Source organism: Oryctolagus cuniculus, chromosome 5 (assembly GCF_051225735.1).
Source record: "Oryctolagus cuniculus isolate XC-2025 breed Fujian yellow rabbit chromosome 5, ASM5122573v1, whole genome shotgun sequence".
In the NCBI taxonomy this organism is placed as follows: domain Eukaryota; kingdom Metazoa; phylum Chordata; class Mammalia; order Lagomorpha; family Leporidae; genus Oryctolagus; species Oryctolagus cuniculus.
The window spans coordinates 41,825,395-41,850,264 of NC_142871.1; the positions used below are offsets into that span (position 1 = coordinate 41,825,395).

The 24,870-nt window shown below is 37.3% G+C and overlaps 1 protein-coding gene across 2 annotated transcripts; it reads right to left on the bottom strand.

The window, feature by feature from the left end:
- Positions 1-24,213, bottom strand: LOC138849857 (protein LEG1 homolog). Of its 2 annotated transcripts, XM_089332707.1 has the most exons (7): positions 23,842-24,213; positions 22,313-22,390; positions 16,196-16,251; positions 14,714-14,842; positions 14,108-14,244; positions 3,487-3,725; positions 1-193 (listed from the first exon to the last, which is right to left on the bottom strand). In XM_089332707.1, exons 1-7 carry the CDS (start codon positions 24,155-24,157, stop codon positions 87-89), a joined length of 1,062 nt encoding a protein of 353 aa, XP_089188833.1. In that variant the 5' UTR covers positions 24,158-24,213; the 3' UTR covers positions 1-86. The 2 variants fall into 2 exon arrangements, with proteins under 2 accessions (XP_089188833.1, XP_089188834.1); XM_089332708.1 differs by lacking the exons at positions 1-193; positions 3,487-3,725 and adding an exon at positions 12,909-13,226.
- Between the last annotated feature and the right edge of the window lie 657 nt (positions 24,214-24,870).

Genomic DNA, 24,870 nt, shown 5'->3' on the forward strand with positions numbered 1-24,870 from the left:
TTTCATAAAATAGTAATTGTGACATTGATTTTTTTATTATGCTTTTAAATTGACCAACATATTTGTGACAACAAAAAATTAGGGTACTAAAAATAGGGTATTAAGAGTAGCCTTTTAATCAGGAACCGTCCAAAGGCCTTATTCACCTTTGATAAACTCATGAGCTTCTTCCACAATGTTAATAACAAGCCACCTGGGAAAATAAAAGTATTTATGTTTTCAGTTAGTTATGAAAATATGAATATAATTTAAAAATCTAGTACACAAAATTAATTAAAATTTTAAATTATACAATGTATTATATTAGTACCTCCACTTGACCATTAGATTTAGCAAATTATGTAAGAAAATGTGTAGTATTGGGTAGCATGACAGCAAAATTTAAGAACCCCTTTACCTTAATCTAGAATTACACCTATTCAGAAATGATTGAATAATGAACGATACTTTAGTCACAAAATTATATGGGGTAAATAAAGGATAAATTTTTTAAATGATTATTTTATTTCAAATAGAATAAAATATTTTAAGATCCATGGTAAGCCATTTCCTATTCCTGCTTAAAAGGTTTCATTTATTGGAGAGAATATCTTCCTGGGGAAAAAGAGACATGGTTTTTCTCCAACTCTCACTGAAACTGAGTAATATTTGGTAAATTAATGCCCCAAGACTCCGAGTTATTTCACAGAAAAGTAGATTGAAACTAACGTATGTACACAGTTCTAATTCTAAAATGCTGAGCGTTAATGAATATTATTTATTAAGCCATTGGCAGTTTAATATTTTCAAGGAAGTAACTACTGCATACTGAAAACAATTACCCACACACTAAAGTTACTGGTTTAACACTACTTCAGATTTAAACACTTCAGATTTTGACTTTGGACAGTTAACTTAACTACAATGGGTCTTTTCACTAAAAAATGAGGGTAGTGTCACCTATTTTGTGCTGTTGTTATTAATGTCTATAGACATTAAATATGTCAAGACATTAACCCTAATATCCGTCAATTAAATGAAGCTCAACAAATACTATATAACTGGCTCTCTCTGTAGCTGATCTTTCTACTTCCATTTCAACTATATTACTTAATTTATTCTCTATCTCAGTGGATGACACCATCTTACACTCTTTCAGCAAAACAAAAACTGACTGAGTCATTGTCCCTCCTTCTCCTCAAATGCAGTCATCACCTCCTATGGATCTGATGAGCTTGTGCCCGTTCACATCTGTCCTGTCACATAAACTCCCACTGATACTGGTGTATTAATGCATTTTTAAGTGCTAGTAATAATTCTAGATGCACACTGTTACAATTTGCTCTCCAATATTCCTAATATTTCTAGCTATTTAACCTGAAAAATCGCATCAATTGCCCACTAAAAAGCTCTTAGCATTCCTTTAGTAAGACCAAATACAAGGCGTGTGCCATGGCTCAATAGGCTAATCCTCCGCCTAGCGGCGCTGGCACACCAGGTTCTAGTCCCGGTCGGGGCGCTGGATTCTGTCCCCGTTGCCCCTCTTCCAGGCCAGCTCTCTGCTGTGGCCCAGGAGTGCAGTGGAGGATGGCCCAGGTCCTTGGGCTCTGCACCCCATGGGAGACTAGGATAAGCGCCTGGCTCCCGCCTTCGGATCGGTGCGGTGCGCCAGCCATAGTGCGCCAGCTGTGGGGGCCATTGGAGGGTGAACCAACGGCAAAAGGAAGGCCTTTCTCTTTCTATCTCTCACTGTCCACTCTGCCTGTCAAAAAAAAAAAATAACAAATACAAGATAACTTAATACACAATACAATACAAAATAAGTTCATAGGAACTCTATCAGCTACATATCTTTTCTCATCTTCCTTGGGAAAATTATTTCTCCTCTTCTGATTTAGATTCATGTTGTAAATGGAAAAATCAACCTCATATATCTCCTACTGTGTTGCAATCATATTTCAATGTTTTGCACTGGACCCAGGATAGTCACTCAGTGTTTAGCCTAGGCACTAGAGAAACAAGAAGAAGTCATATACTTTCCAGTCTGTAAGGGGAAACTGAGAAGGAAATCATTATAGTAATATGATTACAGTATGAAAATGATAATGGAAGAGATCCCCCATTAGTAAAAGAAGTGTAAGGCAGTTCTTTATACTGATGTAGGTTTGACAACTGAATGATCAGGATAGGAGTCAGAAAAACTAAGCCAACAGAAAATTGAAAGAGGAACAGGAATTTGTCATGCAAATAATGAGGGGCGGTGGATTCCAAGTGGCATGACAGTTAGGGATCAGCAGTCCTTCGAACGCAGAGTATGGGGAGATAGGAGGTAATGAAGGACCCCGTTTTCACAGACGAACGAGATGAAATCTTAATCTGAAAGCCAGACTGCTATTAGGATAAATTTAAGAAAAATTTAAGAAGAGACACATAAAAAGACATTTATTTTACAAAGGCTATTACCACAGGAACTAGGAAATATTGATGATGGTTTGACAGAATCTTATCAGGGAATAGAAGGGGATAGTGATGAAAACCAGGGGAGAAATTATAAGGATTTACCTTAGAAAATCCAGATACTGGAGAGGAGGAAATAGAACCAACTCTTAGAAGTGGGGAAACAGATAGGACATCATTACTTAGGAGAACAATTTATGGTTGAACGTAACAGCTTCATATGGAAAATGTGAAATATCTGTATAATGTGAAAGCAAAATTTTTGTAGTATTAGTGTTCACAAGTGATGTCTTGCCTGGAGACAACATACTTGTGCTTAATTCAATTAATACATTTTGGAGTTTCACTTGGAAAGAAAGAAAAGAGTAGGAGATTCAGGACAAATACAGTCCTGAAAAAATAAGGAGCCAGGGAATGGGTGTGAAGCTTAGCAGTTAAGATACCTGCATCCCACACTAGAGTTCCTGGGTTCAATTCCTGGCTCTCCCTCCTGACTCTGGCTTCCTGCTAATTCAGACCTTGGGAGGCAGCTGTAAAGGCTGAAGTAAGTGGGATCCTGCCACCCATGAGAGAGACCTGAATTGCATTCTCAATATCTGGTTTTGTCCAGACCATCCCAAGCTATTGAAGGCTTTTGGGGAGTGACCCAGAAAATGGGAGGGTGCTCTCTCTATGTCTCCTGCGGTCATTCTGTCTCTCAAATTTAAAAAAGGAAAAAAAGAAAAACTGAGGTGGACTAGAGGAACAGGATATCAAAACACAAACTCTATCATTTATATGTAGAACATATGCTTTTTTCATATGCTTTACAATAAACTTACATTTTGAATATAGTTATCAATGAAAATGTGTTGTGATAATTTATATACGAATTTTATGTATTAAGCTATGAGTTCTTAGAATGTTAAACATCTTTATCACAATTGCTTTCCACTAACATAAAATACAGTAGATACTTAATAATTCTTGCTGAATGAACTATTAAATGTATTCAGATCATATCTGACTAATTCATTTAAGTTTTATTCACATTATAATTCATAATCATACCTGTCATTTTATTTACTCTTGAAAGTGTTCTTATTGAAGTCAAATGTGCTTTTTCGTATAAATTGAAGTCAGGGGCGAGAATGTTTGCATCTTGGTCTGTGAGTGGCCTATGTGGGAACCCTAGTAGTATTTCCACTGTACTTCCAAAGTATGGGCGATATTCTGCTGCCTCACAAAATTCAGCGACAGTTAGAAAATCCATGGTGAAGTCTCTTTCAGTTGCAGAAGAATATTCTGATCTAAAAGAGCATAATTAATAAAATGAACAAAATGGTTCATTTCAGATACAAACTAAAGACCAGATATGTATTTTCATACATGCATTTTACATAGAGTTACTGTGTAAGTTAGTGAATACTCACCAGGATCTGCAATTTTAGTATAATGGAATCAATCCCCCATAAGAGCATTTATAAGTTAAAACAATTATAGCGCATAGCAATCCTTTTATCACTTCTATAAGACTTACTCCTCTGTATTTTTCATTGTATATCTCTAATTTCTATCCTGCTCACTTCTCTTAGCATCAGTCATTTTCTACAAAGGTATTTTGGGACTGTGTAAAATGAAACAAAATAATGAGTAAAAGATCATCCGATAGTAATTTCTGAGAATTCTGCAAAAAATATTTAACTTATTTTTAATATTTATCTCATGAGTATGCATAGAATTATCTAAACACACGAGGAATAATAAATGAAGTATTTGGCATGGTAACCAAAGCATTGTCCTGAAGAACATTCACAACAGAGTCCTAGACCAAACAAACAAAGAGTTCAAATTCTTTTGATTCCATGCAAGTGGAAGTTTCAAGGTAGCAAATGGAAAGTGATTCTTTCTTGCTGAGAATTACTATAAAAGAATAAAGCATTAAAAACATGTTTGATAGCATCACAGATTAAAAGAGTTTTGAGATTCATGAAATAAAAACCCAGGAAAGAAGGGTGATCATAGACTGAGTATGAAATATGTGAATGTTTTTCCACTCAAAGAAATAGAGGATATTGAAAAATCTAGTTCAAGTGTTGAGAAAATAGGAAGAGTCTTTGGTAGAACTGTGGAATCAGAGAAGAAAAAAGTTAGTTGATGACTAACCAAATTGAAGAGGCCATGATGATCCACAACTCCATGTTTCACTTAGGAGTATGGGTTTTAGAATGAACAAGATGGGAGCATAGGCTTTAGAATGAATAAGAAATAAGCCAACTCACAAAGTCTTCAGCCCACTTTTGAATAACTATAATCCCCATTTTGAACTAAGGTGATATGTTTCCAACCTGACTGCCTGGAGTAAATATTAATTCTCCCTGTAGTAAGACAGTATATCTATGGACACAAATTTTCTCATTAAATTTCAATGGCAGTGTCCAGCACAGCCAAAATAATAAAACAATAACAATTGCCTGACAACTAAAGGAACTACATGCACACATCCAGACATGTACACATGATAGGTTCTCTAAGAGACACATATTTTGGAGTTATGAAGTATGGGCTTCAAAAACAGTTACGATAACAAACGGCCGATTGACACATTTCAGAAGACAGTTTAAAAATATAAAAGCTAATCAAATGGGAGTTGCAGTAATGAAAACACAATAATAAATTAAGATCCCAATAGATGGCTTTAGCATTATTGTAGAAAAGTAGAGGTTGCCCATGGGGCAGTGGTTAAAGCCCCAGCCTGCAGTGCCAGCATCCCCTATGGGCGTCAGTTCAAGTCCCAGCTGCTCCACTTTTGATTCAGCTCTCTGCTATGGCCTGGGAAAGCAGCAGAGGGTGGTCCAAGCTTTTGGGTCCCTGGTATCAGTGAGGGAGATCCATAAAAAGCTCCTGTCACCTGGTTTCAGATCAGCTCAACTCTGGCCATTGTGGTCATTTGAGGAGTGAACCAGCAGATGGAAGACTCTCCTTCTGGATCTACCTCTCTCTGCAAATCTGTCTTTCAAATAAATTTTAAAAATTGTGAAAAAAAATAAAGAAATAGCAGAAAATGGAAACAAAAGCCAGATTGTGAATTGAAAGATTAAAACAAAATCCTCAAAGAACAAAAGTGAAAATAATAGAAAGTATAGAAAATTGTGGAATTGATCAATGGTACATAACAGAAAATTTTAATATATATTCAGGGAAGTTTCTAAAGGGGGAGAACTTGTACAAAGAGGCAGAATAATATTTGAAAAGGAAGTGATGACAGTTTTCTAAATCTGATGAAAGACACTATATTCTAGGACTAAAAATGTAAAGAAGGTTCAATAGAAGAAATAAATTTAGGAACATCAAAATAAAGCATTAAAAAATTAAAGCTACAGAAGAGAAAGGACAAAGAAATCATGTTTTAAAAGATCTATTCATTCATTTGAAAGCATATTTACAGAAATAGAAGGACACAGAGACAAAGAGAGAGAGCAGAGAGAGATCTTCTATCCACTGGTTCACAACCCAAAGACCGCAATGTCTCAGATTGGACCTGGCATTAGCTAGGAGCCTCTAACTCCATCTGGATCTCTCACATTGGTGACCCAAGAACTTGGGCCATTCTGCTGCTTTTCTAGGCACATTGCTAAGGAGCTGAATTGGAAGCAGAGTAGACAGGAATCGAATCAGCACTCGTAAAGGATGCCAGCATCATAGGCAGCAGCTTAATTCACTGTGCCACAGTGCCAGCCCCAAGAAATAATTTGTAATTAAGTGAAAACATTACCCAACATGCATCAGCAATAGAATTAAGTTCTTTATTCTAGACATTGAAATTAGAAGTCATAAAATAATAAAAGCTAAAAATTTCTAGAAGAAAATATAACAATGTATATGCATATATATGCACATATATAAATGAATATATAAGGCCAAAAATAACCAAATAAATATATAAGAATATTCTTAAAAATATAAAGGCAAAATTATCGTATTTCAGATAAACAAAAGTTGAGACAACTTTTCACTACAGATCAGGAAGAAAGTGATTTTTAAAAGATTTCTTCAAGGAAAGGAAAAATATGCCAGAGGGTAGTTTAGAGAGTCAGGCTGAAAAGAAGGGAATGGGAAAAATAAATGCTTAGGCAAATCTTAACAAATACTTTTTCTTTACAAAATAATCATCTATAATATTTTTGATAGCACATAATTTCAACTACTCATTGTGGCAGGGAAAAAGGGATTTGAAATATTCAGAACTCCTTAACCTTTCCATGAAGAAGTCCCTATGCAAAACTTAAATATGCCGCTAATGTGCAATTAGAGTGGATACTAAAACAGTATTGAAAAAGAAAAGAACTCAAGGATCATCATGCTGGACAAAGAACAAAGCTGCACTAGCAGCCACTGGTCAGACACCTACTGCATCTGAGCTCCTTGGGTCAGAACCTGAGCCTCCTCAGACTCTGAAGCATTGAAATCATACTGATTTTTTCCTCCTCACAACAAATGCACAAGAAAAATTCAATGGAAAACACCATATATTTGTAAATTAGGTAATACAGTAACAATGAGTCAAACAAAAATCCTCAATGAAAATTAGAAAATTATATTTATTACTTCTGCTGGTTAATGTGATGTAGTAAAATTTATGGTATTTATGTAAAGCCACATCTGAAGCAAATCTACATTCTTGAGGAGGTATGAATTATATAAAATTTCATTTCTTGATAAGAGCAAAAATAAAAGTAAATGAAAATATATTACCAAAGAGAATAAGAAAATAGAGAAGCCCTGAAACCAACAAAAATCAAAATTAGCTTAAAACAGAATTTTGGAATTTGAAAATTAGTTCTTGGGGAAAATGTAACTACATCAGTGAAATCTAACAACATGTAAGTAAGAAGTTACATCAGTGTGACACAGAACCTCACAGAGAGGAATGCAGAGGATCCTGCCACGCTGTGCTCAGGGAAGCACACTTCCTTGGTACAGGGCATGGCGACAGTCCTGTCTCTGCTAAGCAGGCTAGGTGAGGGCACACCTGCCAATGGAATGGGGCAGCAGAAGGCAGCAGGTGGGTTTTCTGTACTTGGAAAGGAATGCTGATTTCTGCAGCTTGACACTATGATCAAAACTCTAGATACATGTGCCATAGGTCCAGATGTACTGCCAGATAAGGATCACCTGGACGTCCCTTGTCACGGAACATAAAGCCCAGTTTTCTAATGAACTTTCATTAATCATTATTGTGCCTACGTGCTTGCCTGTGTGTATATTTGTTTGTACCCAAAAATAAAAAGTGCTCGCTAGGTCTACTGATGGTGCTCTCCTGCGGAAGACTCCCATGTCCTGTCTCATCATTATTGAGGAACTTTTCAACTCATGCACTGAGCCAACATTTCAAGAAAAGAAAATCTAAGGCCAATCTGGCTCAAAAGTGTAGATGCAAATTACAACTTCTGCTAGCTTACTAAAGGTAATAATGAAGAAAAATAATTTTTATGGCCAATTTTGTTTATTTCATAGCTGGGAGTGTCGCACTCCATTTGAAATTAAATTGTGTATACTTAACTGTGACAGAACAATGAAGAAAAATCAGGTGGCTTTCTAAATAGACAGACTGTTGTCTAGTTATATTCAGTATTTATTCATGAAAACTTCTAACAAACTTAGAGTAGAAAAGTAGATGTTTTTTTAAAAGTTATTTAACAAAATCCTAAATCTAATTTTAGCACATTTATTCAATATTACACAGCAATATAATAAGACAAGAAAACTAATAAATATCAGAATGTGAACTGAATAAACTCTTAGTGTCTGCACAGTAAATTACTTTTATATAGATGTAAAAAACAGTATAAAATCTATTAGAATTGATATGACAATAATAGGATCTTTAGAAACAATGTCATTAAAATAGTCACTTGTATTTTGATATGCCATCAATAAAAATAAATGAGAAATTGGATAAAAATCATAGTTATTAGCAACATAAATTCATCAAATTTATAATAATAATTCAAAAAATACATTAAATAAACCAATAGTTATTCTAAAACATCATCAAAAATAAATATACAAATGTGAGGCTTAATCCTATGAAATGGTTACTTCTAGAAATAAAGAAAAGGTATATATATACTACTTGATACAGTTCAGCATAACAAATAGGTTCAAAAAAGTATTGTGAAAGTTTAAATTATTCTCAAATTGACCTATAGATTAATGCAATCCCAACTCAAAACTCAACATTTTTTTCAACTGGTATTAACTAAACAAATGTGAAATTTGTAAACATAGTTTGACTTCTTCCTTCACAATTTGTATCCCTTTAATTTCTTTTTCTTGCCTGATGGCTCTAGCTAACACTTCCAGAACTATGTTGAATAGCAGTGGTGAGAGTGGGAATCCCTGTCTGGCACCTGTTTGGGAGGGGAGAAATCAAACTATCCCTCCTTGCAGATGATATGATTCTTTATTTAGGGGACCCAAAGAACTCTACTAAGAGACTATTGGAACTCATAGAAGATTTTGGCAAAGTAGCAGGATATAAAATCAATTCACAAAAATCAATAGCCTTTGTATACACAGGCAATGCCATGGCTGAGAAAGAACTGCTAAGATCAATCCATTCACAATAGTCACAAAAACAATCAAATACCTTGGATAAACTTAACCAAGGACGTTAAAGATCTCTACGATGAAAATTACAAAACCTTAAAGAAAGAAATAGAAGAGGATACCAAAAAAATGGAAAAATCTTCCTTGCTCATGGATTCCAGGAATCAATATCATCAAAATGTCCATTCTCCCAAAAAGCAATTTACAGATTCAATGCGATAACAATCAACATACCAAAGAAATTCTTCTCAGATCCAGAAAAAAATGGTGCTGAAATTCATATGGAGACCCAGGAGACCTCGAATAGCTAAAGCAATTCTGTACAACAAAAACAAAGCCAGAGGCATCACAATACCTGATTTCAGGACATACTACAGGGCAGTTGTTATCAAAACAACATGGTACTGGTACAGAAACAGATGGATAGACCAATGGAACAGAATAGAAACACCAGAAATCAATCCAAACATCTACAGCCAACTTCTATTTGATCAAGGATCTAAAACAAGTTCCTGAAGCAAGGACAGTCTATTCAATAAATGGTGCTGGGAAAACTGGATTTCCACATGCAGAATCATGAAGCAAGACCCCTACCTTTCACCTTACACAAAAATCCACTCAACATGGATTAAAACTTAAATCTATGACCTGACACCATCTAATTATTAGAGAGCATTGAAGAAACCCTGCAAGATATAGGTACTGGCAAAGTCTTCTTAGAAAAGACCCTGGAGGTGCAGGCAGAAAAGCCAAAATTAACTACTGGGATTGCATCAAATTGAGAAGTTTCTGAACTTCAAAAGAAACAGTCAGGAGAGTGAAGAGGCAACCGAAATAATGAGAAAAAATATTTGCAAACTAAACTACAGATGAAAGATTAATAACCAGAATCTACAAAGAAATCAAGAAACTCCACAAAAACAAAACCAACAACCCACTTAAGAGATGGGCCAAGGACCTCAACAGACATTTTACAAAAGAGGAAATCCAAATGGCCAACAGACAAAAGAAAAAAGGTTCAAGATCACTAGCAATCAGGGAAATGCAAATCAAAACCACAATGAGGTTTCACCTCACCCTGGTGAAATGGCTCACATTCAGAAATCTACAAACAACAGATGCTGGCAGGTGTGGGGAAAAAGGGACATTAACCCACTGTTGGTGGGAATGCAAACTGGTTAAGCCACTATGGAAGCCAGTCTGGAGATTCCTCAGAAACCTGAATATAACCCTACCATACAACCCAGCCATCCCACTCCTTGGAATTTACCCAAAGAAAATTAAATTGGCAACAAAAAGGCGGTCTGCACCTTAATGTTAATTGCAGCTCAATTCACAATAGCTAAGACCTGGAATCAACCTAAATGCCCATCAACTGTAGACTGGATAAAGAAATTATGGGATATGTATTCTACAGAATACTATACAGCAGTAAAAAAAAAAAAAAACAACAATGAAATCTGGTCATTAGCAACAAAATAAGGAATCTGGAAAACATCATGCTGAGTGAAATAAGCCAGTCCCAAAGGTACAAATACCATATGTTCTCCCTGATCTGTGACAACTAACTGAGCACCAAAAAGGAAACCTGTTAATTTGAAATGGACACTATGAGAAACGATGACTTTATCAGTCCTTGCCCTGACTGTTGATGAACAACTTAATACGTTATCCCTCTTAGTATTTTGTTTGTTTGTTTTTAATACTATTGGTTGAATTCTGAAATTAATACACAGTAATTCTTAAGTGTTGAAATTTAACTGAAAAGTGAATCCTGTTAAATATCAGAATGGGAATAAGAGTGGGAAGAGATATAAAATTTGGAACATGCTCAAGCCGACTTGCCCCAAACGGTATAGTTAGAAACATATCAGGGGATTCCAATTAAATCCCATCAAGGTGGTATGTACCAATGCCATCTCGCCAGTCCAAGTGACCAATTCTGTTCACAGTTGATCATAATGATAGGACTAAGAACCAAAGGGATCACATAAACAAGACTAGTGTCTGCAAAAATTAACTGATAGAATAAAACAGGGGGAGAATGATCCAACATGGGAAGCGAGATACTCAGCAGACCCATAGAATGGCAGATGTCCTAAACAGCACTATGGCCTCAGAATCAGCCCTTAAGGGATGTGAATCTGGCTGAAAAGCCCATGAGAGTATACAGGCATGGAAAGCCAAAACACTCTGGCAAAAAAAAAAAAAAAAAAAAAAATGACCTAAATGAAAGTTCTCCGCAAGTGAGATCCCAATGGAAAGAACAGGTCATCAAAGGAGGTACCTTTCTATGAAGGGAGGAGAGAACTTCCACTTTGACCATGACCTTGTCTAAATATGATCAGAGTCGGAGAACTCAGGGGGCTTCCATAGCCTTGGCAACTCATGACAAGAGCCTATGGAGATTACTAAGGCCATAAACAAGAGTGTCAATTTGTTAAGTCAACAACAGGAGTCACTGTGCACTTACTGCTCATGTAGGATCTCTATCCTTAGAGTGCTATACATTGTGATTTAATGCTATAACTAGTACTCAAACAGTATTTTTCACTTTATGTTTCCTTGTGGGTGCAAACTGTTGAAATCTTTGCTGAATATATGCTAAACTGATCTTCTGTATATAAAGAGAATTGAAAATGAATCTTGATGTGAATGGAAGGGGAGAGGGAGTGGGAAAGGGGAGGGTTGTGGGTGGGAGGGAAGAGTTGGGGAGGGGGAAGCCATTGTAATCCATAAGCTGTACTTTGAAAATTTATATTCATTAAATGAAACTTAACTGAAAAGTCATCACTGTTAAATATAAGAGTGGGAATTAGAGAGGGAAGAGATGTGCTATTCTAGACATGCTCAAGCTGACTTACCTCAAACGGTAGAGTTAGAAACATACCAGGGGATTCCAATTCAATCCCATCAAGGTGGCATGTACCAATGCCATCTCACTAGTCCCAGTGATCAGTTTCAGTTCACAGTTGGTCATGGTGAAGGGACTGGGAGTCAAAGGGAGCACATAGACAAGTCTAGTACCTGCTAACGCTAACTGATGGAGTAAATAAAGGGGAGAGTGATCCAACATGGGAAGTGAGATACTCAGCAGACTCATAGAATGGCAGATGTCCTAAACAGCACTCTGGCCTCAGAATCAGCCCTTAAGGCATGCGGATCTGGCTGAAGAGCCCATGAGAGTATTTCAGGCATGGAAAGCCAAGACACTCTGGGGGAAAAAAAAAAAAAAAAAACTAAATGAAAGATCTCCACGAGTGAGATCCCAGTGGAAAGAATGGGTCATCAAAGAAGGAGGTACCTTTCTTTGAAGGGAGGAGAGAACTTCCACTCTGACTACGACCTTGTCTAAAAATGATCAGAGTCAGTGAACTCAGGGGGCTTCCATAGCCTTGGCAGCTCATGACAAGAGCCTAGGCTGATTACTGATGCCATAAACAAGAGTGTCAATATGTTAAGTCAACAACAGGAGTCACTGTGCACTTACTCCTCATGTAGGATCTTTGTCCTTAGTGTGCTGTACATTGAGATTTAATGCTATAACTAGTACTCAAACATTATTGTTCACTTTATGTTTCTGTGTGGGAGCAAACTGTTGAAATCTTTACTTAATGTATGCTAAACTGATCTTCTGTATATAAAGAGTATCGAAAATGAATTGTGATGTGAATGGAAGGGGAGAGGGAATGGGAAAGGGGAAGGTTGTGGGTGGGAGGGACGTTATGGTGGGGAAGCCATTATAATCCATAAACTGTACTTTGGAAATTTATATTCATTAAATAAAAGTTTAAAAAAATACATAATAAATACATCTTAAATTTTCTTTTTCTGTTTTTTTATTGCATTAAAACCTCATTAAATAGTAACCTGCTAGGCCGGCGCCGCAGCTCACTAGGCTGGTCCTCTGCCTTGCGGTGCCGGCACACCGGGTTCTAGTCCCAGTCAGGGCGCCGGATTCTGTCCCGGTTGCCCCTCTTCCAGGCCAGCTCTCTGCTGTGGCCAGGGAGTGCAGTGGAGGATGGCCCAGGTGCTTAGGCCCTGCACCCCATGGGAGACCAGGAAAAGCACCTGGCTCCTGCCATCGGATCAGTGCGGTGCGCCGGTCGCAGCACGCTTGCCACGGCGGCCATTGGAGGGTGAACCAACGGTAAAGGAAGACCTTTCTCTCTGTCTCTCTCTCTCACTGTCCACTTTGCCTGTCAAAAAATAAAAAAAAATAATTAAAAAAATAGTAACCTGCTAAACATAAACTAAGAGAACTTAGTATTTCAAACCATTTTTCTATTTGGTGGTGATAGAGTGTAACAAATCTGGCTCAGAATTTTGCCACCTGACTCACCTAACTACTTGTACAGTCATCCTCAATATCTGCAGGTTCTGTTTCTGTGGATTCAACTAACCTCAGTTGGAAAATATTGAGAAAGAAAATTGTACCTCTACTAGAAGAACATGTGCAGACTCCTTTGTTTTTCATTATTCTCAACAGTACAATATAGCAAATATTTAGATAGCATTACATTGTATTATGTGATTGATGTAGAAATGGCTTAAAGTAAACATGAATATGTGGATAGGTTATATGCAAGTACAACACCATTTTATATACATTTTTAATTATTTTAAGTTTTTTTTCATTTTTATTTAATTAATATAAATATCCAAAGTATTATATATGATATTTTAATAGATTTTTGTATCTGCAGGGATCCTGGAGCCAATCCACAACAGATTCTGAGGGGAGACTATATATGTCATCTGGAATCCAAGGACAGACAGATATTTATTGCATGTTGCATTCAATAAAATTGAATAGTCATAAAAAAACAGCTTTACTATGAGCTAACTATAAGAAAATGCTATGAACTTCCTCTTGGAAAAGGTGTACATACAGCCATCTTTTCATCTATTTCTTTACTTAGATAGCTTTTATATGGACTGCAAATAAAAGTGAAAGACTCATTTGCTGAGATGTTTTGAAAAAATGGGAAATGAATACTGGAGGGGAAAATATACATTATGGTTTACATGGTTAGGAAGAAATGGCAGTTAAATCTATCACAGAGAGTGGTCATCTTACATGTCATTGAACTTCGGCTTTGCAACATCAATCGCGGCTTGATGGGCATCCCACATGTATTTGATCACTGTAGTATCATCTCCGTTGTTAATGGGAATAGTTCCAACCTTGGAAAGGGTCATCTTTGACTGCATATACTACAGAATAAATAATGTGTTTTATGTAAATAGAGGAACCCAACATGAAATTAAAATAAATTTAATCACAATTCCCATCGATTTCTAAAATACGTTTCTGTGAAATAGATGTATTTTCAGAATCGATTACTGCATTGAATAGGACATTCTACTTTTATTTACTTTACGAAGATTTATGCTAATTTACTTTCATATGTGAGCATGATTTGGTAATTATTATTAGCAATTGTACAGAAAAAATCATAATACATGAAATTATATTAATTTTCTATTAATCATCCACTCAGCGTATTTCAGGACATTAAAAAGAATAATTCCAAGGGAAGGATCATTACTATATATACTTACAATTTTATATGTACATTAATATGAAGTTTTGTTAATTTTTAAGTAATACATTCATTGAGAGATTATCAATGTCTTTATTGATACCATTCAGGAAAAAAAAAAAATCACTGTATTCCCTTACCTGATAAAACCTTTTGGCTACATCCATAGCTTGTGGGTAGGCTCTACGACATTCCTCAATTGAATAACAGAAGTCAGATCTGCGTTCCTCTCCAGATAAAAATTCTATCTTATACGGTATATCTCTTAATGGTGGCTTGATCACCATAGCCCTGACTGTTAATGAACAACTAAATACATTATCCCTCTTAGTAGTTTTTTTTTATCTGTTCTACTTAATATGACTGGTTTAGATCTGTAATTGATGCACAGTTATTCTTAAGTGTTGAAAATTAACTGAAATGTGATCCCTGTTGAACATGGTGGTGGGAATGGGAGAGGGAAGAGATGTATAATTTGGGACATGCTCAGGCTGACTTGCCCCAAGTGGTGGAGTTGGAAGCATACCAGGGGATTCCAATTCAATCCCATCGAGGTGGCATGTACCAATGCCATCTCACTGTTCCAGGTGATCAGTTTCAGTTCACAGTTGGTCATGGTGAAGGGACTGGGAGTCAAAGGGAGCACATAGACAAGTCTAGTACCTGCTAACGCTAACTGATGGAGTAAATAAAGGGGAGAGTGATCCAACATGGGAAGTGAGAATCTCAGCAGACTCATAGAATGGCAGATGTCCTAAATAGCACTCTGGCCTCAGAATCAGCCCTAAAGGCATTCGGAGCTGGCTGAAAAGCTCATGAGAGTATTTCAGGCATGGAAAGCCAAGACACTCTGGCAAAAGATCTCTGTGAGTGAGATCCCAGTGGAAAGAACAGGCCATCAAAGAAGGAGGTACCTTTCTCTGAAGGGAGGAGAGAACCTCCACTTTGACTATGAGCTTGTCTAAACAAGATAAGAATCAGAGAACTCGGAGGGCTTCCATAGCCTTGGAAACTCATGACTGGAGCATAGGGAGATTACTGATGCCATAGACAGGAGTGTCAATTGGTAAAGTCAACAACAGGAGTCACTGTGCACTTACTCCTCATGTAGGATCTCTATCCTTAATGTGCTGTACATTGAGATTTAATGCTATAACGAGTACTCAAACAATATATTTCACTTTGTGTTTCTATGGGGGTGCAAACTGTTGAAATCCTTACTTAATGCATACTAAACTGATCCTCTGTAAAAAAAAAAAAAAAAAAAAAAAAAAAAAAAAAAAAAAAAGAAATTATCAATTCCCAACTTGACTCTCACTGGGATTAAACATGACAATAGGTCTGCTCTGATTTCATCATCATTTTAAAAAATCATCTATTATTTTTCACTTTATGTTTCTGTGTGGGAGCAAACTGTTGAAATCCATACTTAATGTATACTAAGCTGATCTTCTGTATATTAAGATAATCGAAAATGAATCTTGATGTGAATGGAAGGGGAGAGGGAGTGGGAAGGGGGAGGGTTGTGGGTGGGAGGGACGGTACGGGGGGAAAGCCATTGTAATCCATAAGTCGTACTTTGGAAATTTATATGCATTAAATAAAAGTTTAAAAAAAAAAACAAACCCAGATTCAACTGCAGCAAGGAAATTCATAGCAATCACATAGAAATTAATACCTGCAGTGTAACAGAGAAGAAAGTTGTCTGGAATAACCAACTATCTAATAAAAGAAGAGTTAGGTAAAAAGCTCAAGTCGCATTATATATAAATTTAGTTTATCTTTCAAGTAATATTGTCAAATGTACTGGCTCTAGGTTATGTCTAAGGGTAGAAAAACTTGGAGTTAATCACAGTCTGGAAATTCTCCACATTAGGGGCCCAGTCTGGATGCAGATAGTTGTACATAAATGAACTTCATGCAACTGAATTCCAAGTGATCAATGTTCTGTACTTATTATTCTTCAAGTAGGAAACAGATCACAAGGTTTGCCTGAGAAAGCAATTGACCATTTGGTGTACATGTAGATGGTGCTCAGTATGTGACTTAGGAAACAGCCTAAATCAAGAAGCTCAGCATGAACTATCCTTTCAATTCTTGCAGATCTTCATGTTTCTGACTCCCTTCTCCATAAACCCCACTGCATTTCTTTAACTTTAGATTTAGTATTTTTCTTCAGCTTCTTGGTGCTAACTCCTCTCAGTCAAGTACTCAAATACTAAGTAGCTGTGTATATTCTGTCTTTGGACTGTTCATCTACTTCCCAATGACTGTGCTCATCGTTTCTAAGAGAACCTGAAAGCTCTAGACCTCGTCACTCCTAGGTTCATCCCACAGGCTGGTTTCTGGGATCCCAGGCCTAGTTCCAGGATTTCTGACAATGAAACACATCCTCTCATCTTTCTGCTTAACTACCAGAGAAGCATTTTGATTGCCCATCCTGCTGTCAGGAAAGCTAGGATACCTAATGACACAAAACGTGAGAGCAAAGACAGAAATTTCATCAAACATTCTTCAGTCTTAGATGGCAAGTCATTTTCTCACTGTTTAATATCTGGTACACTAGGTGACCATCTCAATCATCTTGTTTGTACTTTTAATTTTTATGCTTAAAATTGAGTGAATGATTACTAATACAGTTTACTTTGTGATGTCCATTAGAAACTATTAAGCGTCTGAGATGTGAAATAAACATTAGGTCACTGAGGCCCAAAATTCCCACACTCGATAAAACTGGGCACAGATGATCTAAAGGTTAGTGGAAGGTCCATTGCTTGGGAAAGCCCCTCACCTGGACATTCCAGATTGCTGAGACATGACACTGTAGAAAAGGGACTTTACCAACCAGCCCTTCTGCAACAGGACCCTACCCAAAAAGCAACAAAAAAAGCTGCCACCCATTGCTAGTGGGGCTGAACACTTACTTTCAGCCTCTCTGCCCATTCTCTGGGTGGCTTACAATCCTGTCCCAAACTATTTCCATGTTGCTTCTTTTTTAAGCGCTGAATCAGACAAACGAGGAGCTGGTTTTTTGAAAAAATAAACAAAATTGGCCCAACTAACTAAATAAACAAGAGACAAGACCCAAATCAATAAAATCAGAGATGAAAAAGGATACGTAACAACAGACACCACAGAAATAAAAAGAATCATCAGAAATTACTACAAGGACTTGTATGGCAGCAAACAGGGAAACCTATCAGAAATGGATAGATTCCTGGACACATGCAACCTACCTAAATTGAACCAGGAAGACATAGAAAACCTAAACAGACCCATAACTGAGACAGAACTTGCAACAGTAATAAAGGCCCTCCCAACAAAGAAAAGCCCAGGACCAGATGGATTCACTGCTGAATTCTACCAGACATTTAAAGAAGAACTAATCCCATTTCTTCTCAAACTATTCAGAACAATCGAAGAAGAGGGAATCCTCCCAAATTCTTTCTATGAAGCCAGCATCACCTTAATTCCTAAGCCGGAAAAAGATGCAGCATTGAAAGAGAATTACAGACCAATATCCCTGATGAACATAGATGCAAAAATCCTCAATAAAATTCTCGCCAATAGAATGCAACAACACATCAGAAAGATCATCCACCCAGACCAAGTGGGATTTATCCCTGATATGCAGAATGGTTCAAGATTGCCACCATATTAACAAACTGCAGAAGAAAAACCATATGATTATCTCAATAGATGCAGAGAAAGCATTCGATAAAATACAACACGCTTTCATGATGAAAACTCTAAGCAAACTGGGTATGGAAGGAACACTCCTCAATACAATCAAAGCAGTTTATGAAAAACCCATGGCCAACATCCTATTGAATGGGGAAAAGTTGGAAGCATTTCCAGTGAGATCTGGTACCAGACAGGGATGCCCACTCTCACCACTGCTAATCAATATAGTTCTTGAAGTTTCAGCCAGAGCTATTAGGCAAGAAAAAGAAATTAAAGGGATACAAATTGGGAAGGAAGAACTCATACTAGCCCTCTTTGAGGAAGATATGATTCTTCATTTAGGGGACCCAAAGAACTCTACTAAGAGACTATTGGAACTCATACAAGAGTTTGGCAAAGTAGCAGGATATAAAATCAATGCTCAAAAATCAATAGCCTTAGTATACAGAGGCAATGCCACACCTGAGAAAGAACTGCTAAGATAAATCCCATTCACAGTAGCTACAAAAACAATCAAATACCTTGGAATAAACTTAACCAAGCACGTTAAGTATCTCTACGATGAAAATTACAGAACCTTAAAGAAAGAAATAGAAGAGGACACTGAAAAATGGAAAAATCTTTCATGCTCATGGATTGGAAGAATCAATATCATCAAAATGTCCATTCTCCCAAAAGCAATTTACAGATTCAATGCGATAACAATCAACATACCAAAGAAATTCTTCTCAGATCCAGAAAAAAATGGTGCTGAAATTCATATGGAGACCCAGGAGACCTCGAATAGCTAAAGCAATTCTGTACAACAAAAACAAAGCCAGAGGCATCACAATACCTGATTTCAGGACATACTACAGGGCAGTTGTTATCAAAACAGCATGGTACTAGTACAGAAACAGATGGATAGACCAATGGAACAGAATAGAAACACCAGAAATCAATCCAAACATCTACAGCCAACTTCTATTTGATCAAGGATCTAAAACAAGTTCCTGAAGCAAGGACAGTCTATTCAATAAATGGTGCTGGGAAAACTGGATTTCCACATGCAGAATCATGAAGCAAGACCCCGACCTTTCACCTTACACAAAAATTCACTCAACATGGATTAAAGACTTAAATCTACCTGACACCATCAAATTATTAGAGAAACCCTGTGACATATAGGTACTGGCAAAGACTTCCTAGAAAAGACCCTGGAGACACACCAGTCAAAGCCAAAATCAACTATTGGGATTGCATCAAATTGAGAAGTTTCTGAACTTCAAAAGAAACAGTCAGGAGAGTGAAGAGGCAACCGACAGAATGGGAAAAAATATTTGCAAACTAAACTACAGATAAAGGATTAATAACCAGAATCTACAAAGAAATCAAAAAACTCCACAACATCAAAACAAACAACCCACTTAAGAGATGGGCCAAGGACCTCAATAGACACTTTTCAAAAGAGGAAATCCAAATGGCCAACAGACAAAAGAAAAAAGGTTCAAGATCACTAGCAATCAGAGAAATGCAAATCAAAACCACAATGAGGTTCCACCTTACCCCAGTTAGAATGGCTCACATTCAGAAATCTACCAACAACAGATGCTGGAGAGGATGTGGGGAAAAAGGGACACTAACCCACTGTTGGTGGGAATGCAAACTGGTTAAGCCGCTATGGAAGTCAGTCTGGAGATTCCTCAGAAACCTGAAGATAACCTTACCACTCAACCCAGCCATCCCACTCCTTGGAATTTACCCAAAGAAATTAAATTGGCAAACAAACAAGCAGTCTGCACATTAATGTTTATTGCAACTCAATTCACAATAGCTAAGACCTGAATCAACCTAAATGCCCATCAACAGTAGACTGGATAAAGAAATTATGGGACATGTACTCTATAGAATACTATACAGCAGTCAAAAAAATTGAAATCCAGTCATTTGCAACAAGATGGAGGAATCTGGAAAACATCATGCTGAGTGAATTAAGCCAGTCCCAAAGGGACAAATATCATGTGTTCTCCCTGATCTGTGACAACTAACTGAACACCAAAGAGGAAACCTTTTGAAGTGAAATGGACACAATGAGAGACAGTGACTTGATCAGCTCTTGTCCTGACTGTTGATATAAAATGTAATACTTTATCCCTTTTAGTATTTTTCTTTGTTTTGTTCTAGTACTATTGGTTGAACTCTGTAATTAACACACAATTATTCTTAGGTGTATAAATTTAACTGAAAAGTGATCCCTGTTAAATATAAGAGTGGGAATAAGAGAGGGAGGAGATGTACAATTTGGGACATGCTCAATCGGATTTGCCCCAAATGGTGGAGTTAGAATCGTGCCAGGGGATTCCAATACAATCCCATCAATGTGGCATGTACCAATGCCATCTCACTAGTCCCAGTGATCAATTTCAGGTCACAATAGATCATAATGATAGGACTAAGAGTCAAAGGGATCACACAAACAAGACTAGTGTCTGCTAATACTAACTGATAGAAGCAAAAAGGGAGAGAACGATCCAACATGGGAAGCGGGATACACAGCAGACTCATAGAATGGCAGATGTCGTAAATAGCACTCTGGCCTCAGAATCAGCCCTTAAGGCATTCAGATCTGGCTGAAGAGCCCATGAGAGTATTTTAGGCATGGAAAGCCAAGACACCCTGGAAAAAAAAAGAAGAAGACCTAAATGAAAGCTCTCTGCAAGTGAGATCCCAGTTGAAAGAACGGTCCATCAAAGAAGGAGGTACCTTTCTCTGAAGGGAGGAGAGAACGTTCACTTTGACTATGACCCTGTTGGTATAAGATCGAAGTCAGCAAACTTAAAAGGCTTCCATAGCCTTGGCAACTCATGACTAGAGCCTAGGGAGATTGCTGATGCCATAAACAAGAGTGTCAAATTGTTAAGTCAACAACAGGAGTCACTGCACTTACCCCTGTGTGGGATCTCTGTCCTTAATGTGTTATCCAATGTGAAGTAATGCTATAACTAGTACTGAAACAGTATTTTACACTTTGTGTTTCTGTGTGGGTGCAAACTGATGAAATATTTACTTGATATATACTAAATCTATCTTCTGTATATAAAGAGAATTGAAAATGAATCTTGATGTGAATGGAATGGGAGAGGGAGTGGGAGATATGAGGGGTGTGGGTGTGAAGGAAGTTTTGGCAGGGAAAAAGCCATTGTAATCCATAAACTGTACTTTGGAAATTTATATTTACTAATTAAAAAAAAGAATGTATTACTTTTTTTTTATTAGACAGGAAGAATTAAACAGTGAGAGAGAGACAGACAGAAGAAAGGTCTTCCTTCCGTTGGTTCACCCCTCAAATGGCCGCTACGGCCAGCGCGCTTCACAGATCTGAAGCCAGGAGCCATTTGCTTCTTCTTGGTCTCCCATCCAGGTGCAGGGGCCAATGCATTGGGCCATCCTCCACTGCCTTTTCAGCCACAGCAGTGAGCTGGCCTGGAAGAGGAGCAACCGGGACTAGAACCCGGTGCCCTTATGAGATGCCGGTGCCACAGGCGGAGGGTTAACGAAATGAGCCGCGGTGATGACCCAGATTGTATTACTCAATTACTCTATCAGTAATTACTCAAACTCTATCAGTTTTTGTAAGATTATCTGTATCGTGAAGGTAATAATATTAATTCTTGGGTAGGGATTGAATTAAGCACATCTCTGAAGGGTGTAAATAATCTATTTAAGTGAAATGAATGTGGAATAAATCTTAAATGTTTGGGAAACAGGCTGAAAATATGTATAATAAAGGACAGAAACTCTGAAATGATGGATAACAAAGTACAATATTTTCCTTTAAAATCTAACTAAAAATAATAATGCTCCATAAATTACTATTTGCAAATGGTCATCATGAGTTTACCTGTTTCAAGTTGGTTGCATAAATTCATTAGTTCCTTGGAAATTGCACAGAAAATTGTATATCTTTAAAAAGCAAATTTCAACGTTTACCTCAACTTAGCCTACCCCATAAAAAAGCAGAGCAAGCCACATGGCCACAGACCAGGAAAGAAACACGAGGCAAATGTGACACTTACCTCCCCAGCCACTGCTGCTGGATATGCAGCCACCACCAAAAGCGCAGACTGAACTGTTCGAAGGGTCTGAGAACCGATCTGCAGAGCAAAGAGAATAGCTAAGGATCCCCACCATGGAAATTCAAACTTACAGTATAAAATCATGAGAAAGAGGGGAAAAGATACAAATGGCCCAATTCAGAAATTAGGAAAGGAATTATAATTCTTTCTCATAAGGTGGTCCATTGATAGCTTTCCGTGTGCTGGCCAGCTCTTGGCAAGTCGAAGCTTCTCAGAAACACCAGTCTGTAAAGCTCACGCGTTGAGTAAGTAGGATCAGCAAAGCATCTCCTGTCACAGGCAGCCTCTGTTACTCACTCGATCTTTCTCCCCTATGCAGAGTGACTTGAAAATTTAAAATGTACAAGAAGTAATTTGAAGTTTCAATGTACTGCACCCTATACTGCTATTCTTCATTCAACTGGGTTTCTTGGGCATCTAGTTTCTTACAAAGAACACAAATTTGGGGGACAAAACAAGAAAATAGGAAGATACTTCAAATAAAAAACTTGGTTCAAGAACCAGGCAGAATAGTGGAATTCCCCTAAACATACAATGAAAAGAGATGATGTTCAGAAAAACACAAAGTTCCAACTGAAGCATCACATCTCCATTGGTTTCATTCTACCTACTTTGGTTCATACAGAGTGATCTAGTTACTAAGCCTAAGACTGTGTTCATTTCTTCTGACTGAAACTAACAAGTAACACAAAGTGTAACTTACGTTGAGTGTCATGTCTTACGTTGACTAGCATTATATGAGGCAAAGCTCAGAATTTTAGGGACAGTATGTTTTTTTTTTTTTTTCTTTTCTTTTCTTTTTTTTTTTTTTTTTTTTTTTTTTTTTTTTTTTTTTTTTTTACAGGCAGAGTGGACAGTGAGAGAGAGAGAGACAGAGAGAAAGGTCTTCCTTTGCCGTTGGTTCACCCCCCAACGGCCACCGCAGCCTGTGCACCGCGCTGCCAATGGCAGGAGCCAGGTACCTATCCCGGTCTCCCATAGGGTGCAGGGCCCAAGCCCTTGGGCCATCTTCCACTGCACTCCCTGGCCACAGCAGAGAGCTGGCCTGCAAGAGGGACAACCGGGACAGAATCCGGCGCCCCGACCAGGACCAGAACCCGGTGTGCCAGCGCCGCAAGGCGGAGGACCAGCCTAGTGAGCCACGGCGCCGGCCACGACAGTGTGTTCTTAACCTTATCTAGTACCAAATTTCTCCCTGAGCTTCAGAATTAACAGAAGACTTTGTCATATTTTTTATAATAAATCTAATAATCTAATAATAATAAGTCTACAAAATAATATTACTTATAGAAAATAGCAATTGCACCATTAGAAGTTCTGAGTACTGGAAAATAAATGACTGAATTGATTCTGCATTCCATAAACATTCAGACAGGAACATCTGAACACATTAGTTAGGCACTTTCAGTGCACTGAGTAACAGAGAAGGGAAAAGCACGCATCCTTGGGAATAATTAAGATGTACATACCTGTCTTATACAGTCTTCCATAAAGTATGGTTAGTGTCCACAGCACGTTTTCTGAATTGTTTTTTCCAAACTGAGCAAAATATTTGTCTGATTCTCTCATAAGAATCTTATACATTTTCAGGCGATCAATATACTTCCAGATATCAATGATTATTTTGTTGTTCTGTACTGGAAATTCTGTTATGCTCCCATTAATCTGGTCCCAAAGAATTGGGTAGTTATCACTTCCATCTGTGGTGGACACCGGATCTTGGGCACAACCAACAGAAAAGAGGCTTAGGAAAAGAAAAGTGGGGATCATCAAAGCAGCCCACATCCTCTCACTCTTATTTGTGCTTAGCCTAAGTCTCTGACTGAAGCAAAATATCAAAGGAAGCCCAATGATCCCTCTTTTAAGATAGAGAATGACAGATCTCTAAGCAGATAGTACCTAAGGGAAGATCACATGGGTAGATAATTAGAAACAGATAAGGAAGGGCAACTGTCAAGCTTAGTCATTAAAATGACTTAGGCCATTTCCAACTGCTTCTCAAATAAATAGTTAGGTCAGACAATTTATTGCAGGTAGTCAAATGGCCAATTATTTCCTTTGGTTCCAAATACCTAAGCATTGTCAGTTCTTCTAAACAATGTTTTACCTACTCATTTAACTCAAATGAATACTTTCATTTTTAAAAATTATCTCCCTATGGCAAATAAAAGTAAAAAGGAAAGAAAAGAGGAGAAAAGAAAGAGAAAGAAAACCACATTATTCCTGGAACAGATTAACAGAAGAAACAAAACTCATGCCTGTGTTTTTGCAAGGCACTTCTTTTGGTGTCTTGGTAATATAGTAGTAAGGAAGAAATAATTAGAAATAAATTTGAAATATTCCACTTTGTCATTAAGAAAATATAGATTAGATGTTAAACAAGAAATGTTTTACTCTTTTAAGTGTTGGACATTTTTGTATTCATAGGTAAGAATACAATATATAAGTATGTTTGTGTGTGATTTTAATGGATGGAATTAAGTTCAAATTTTAAAATT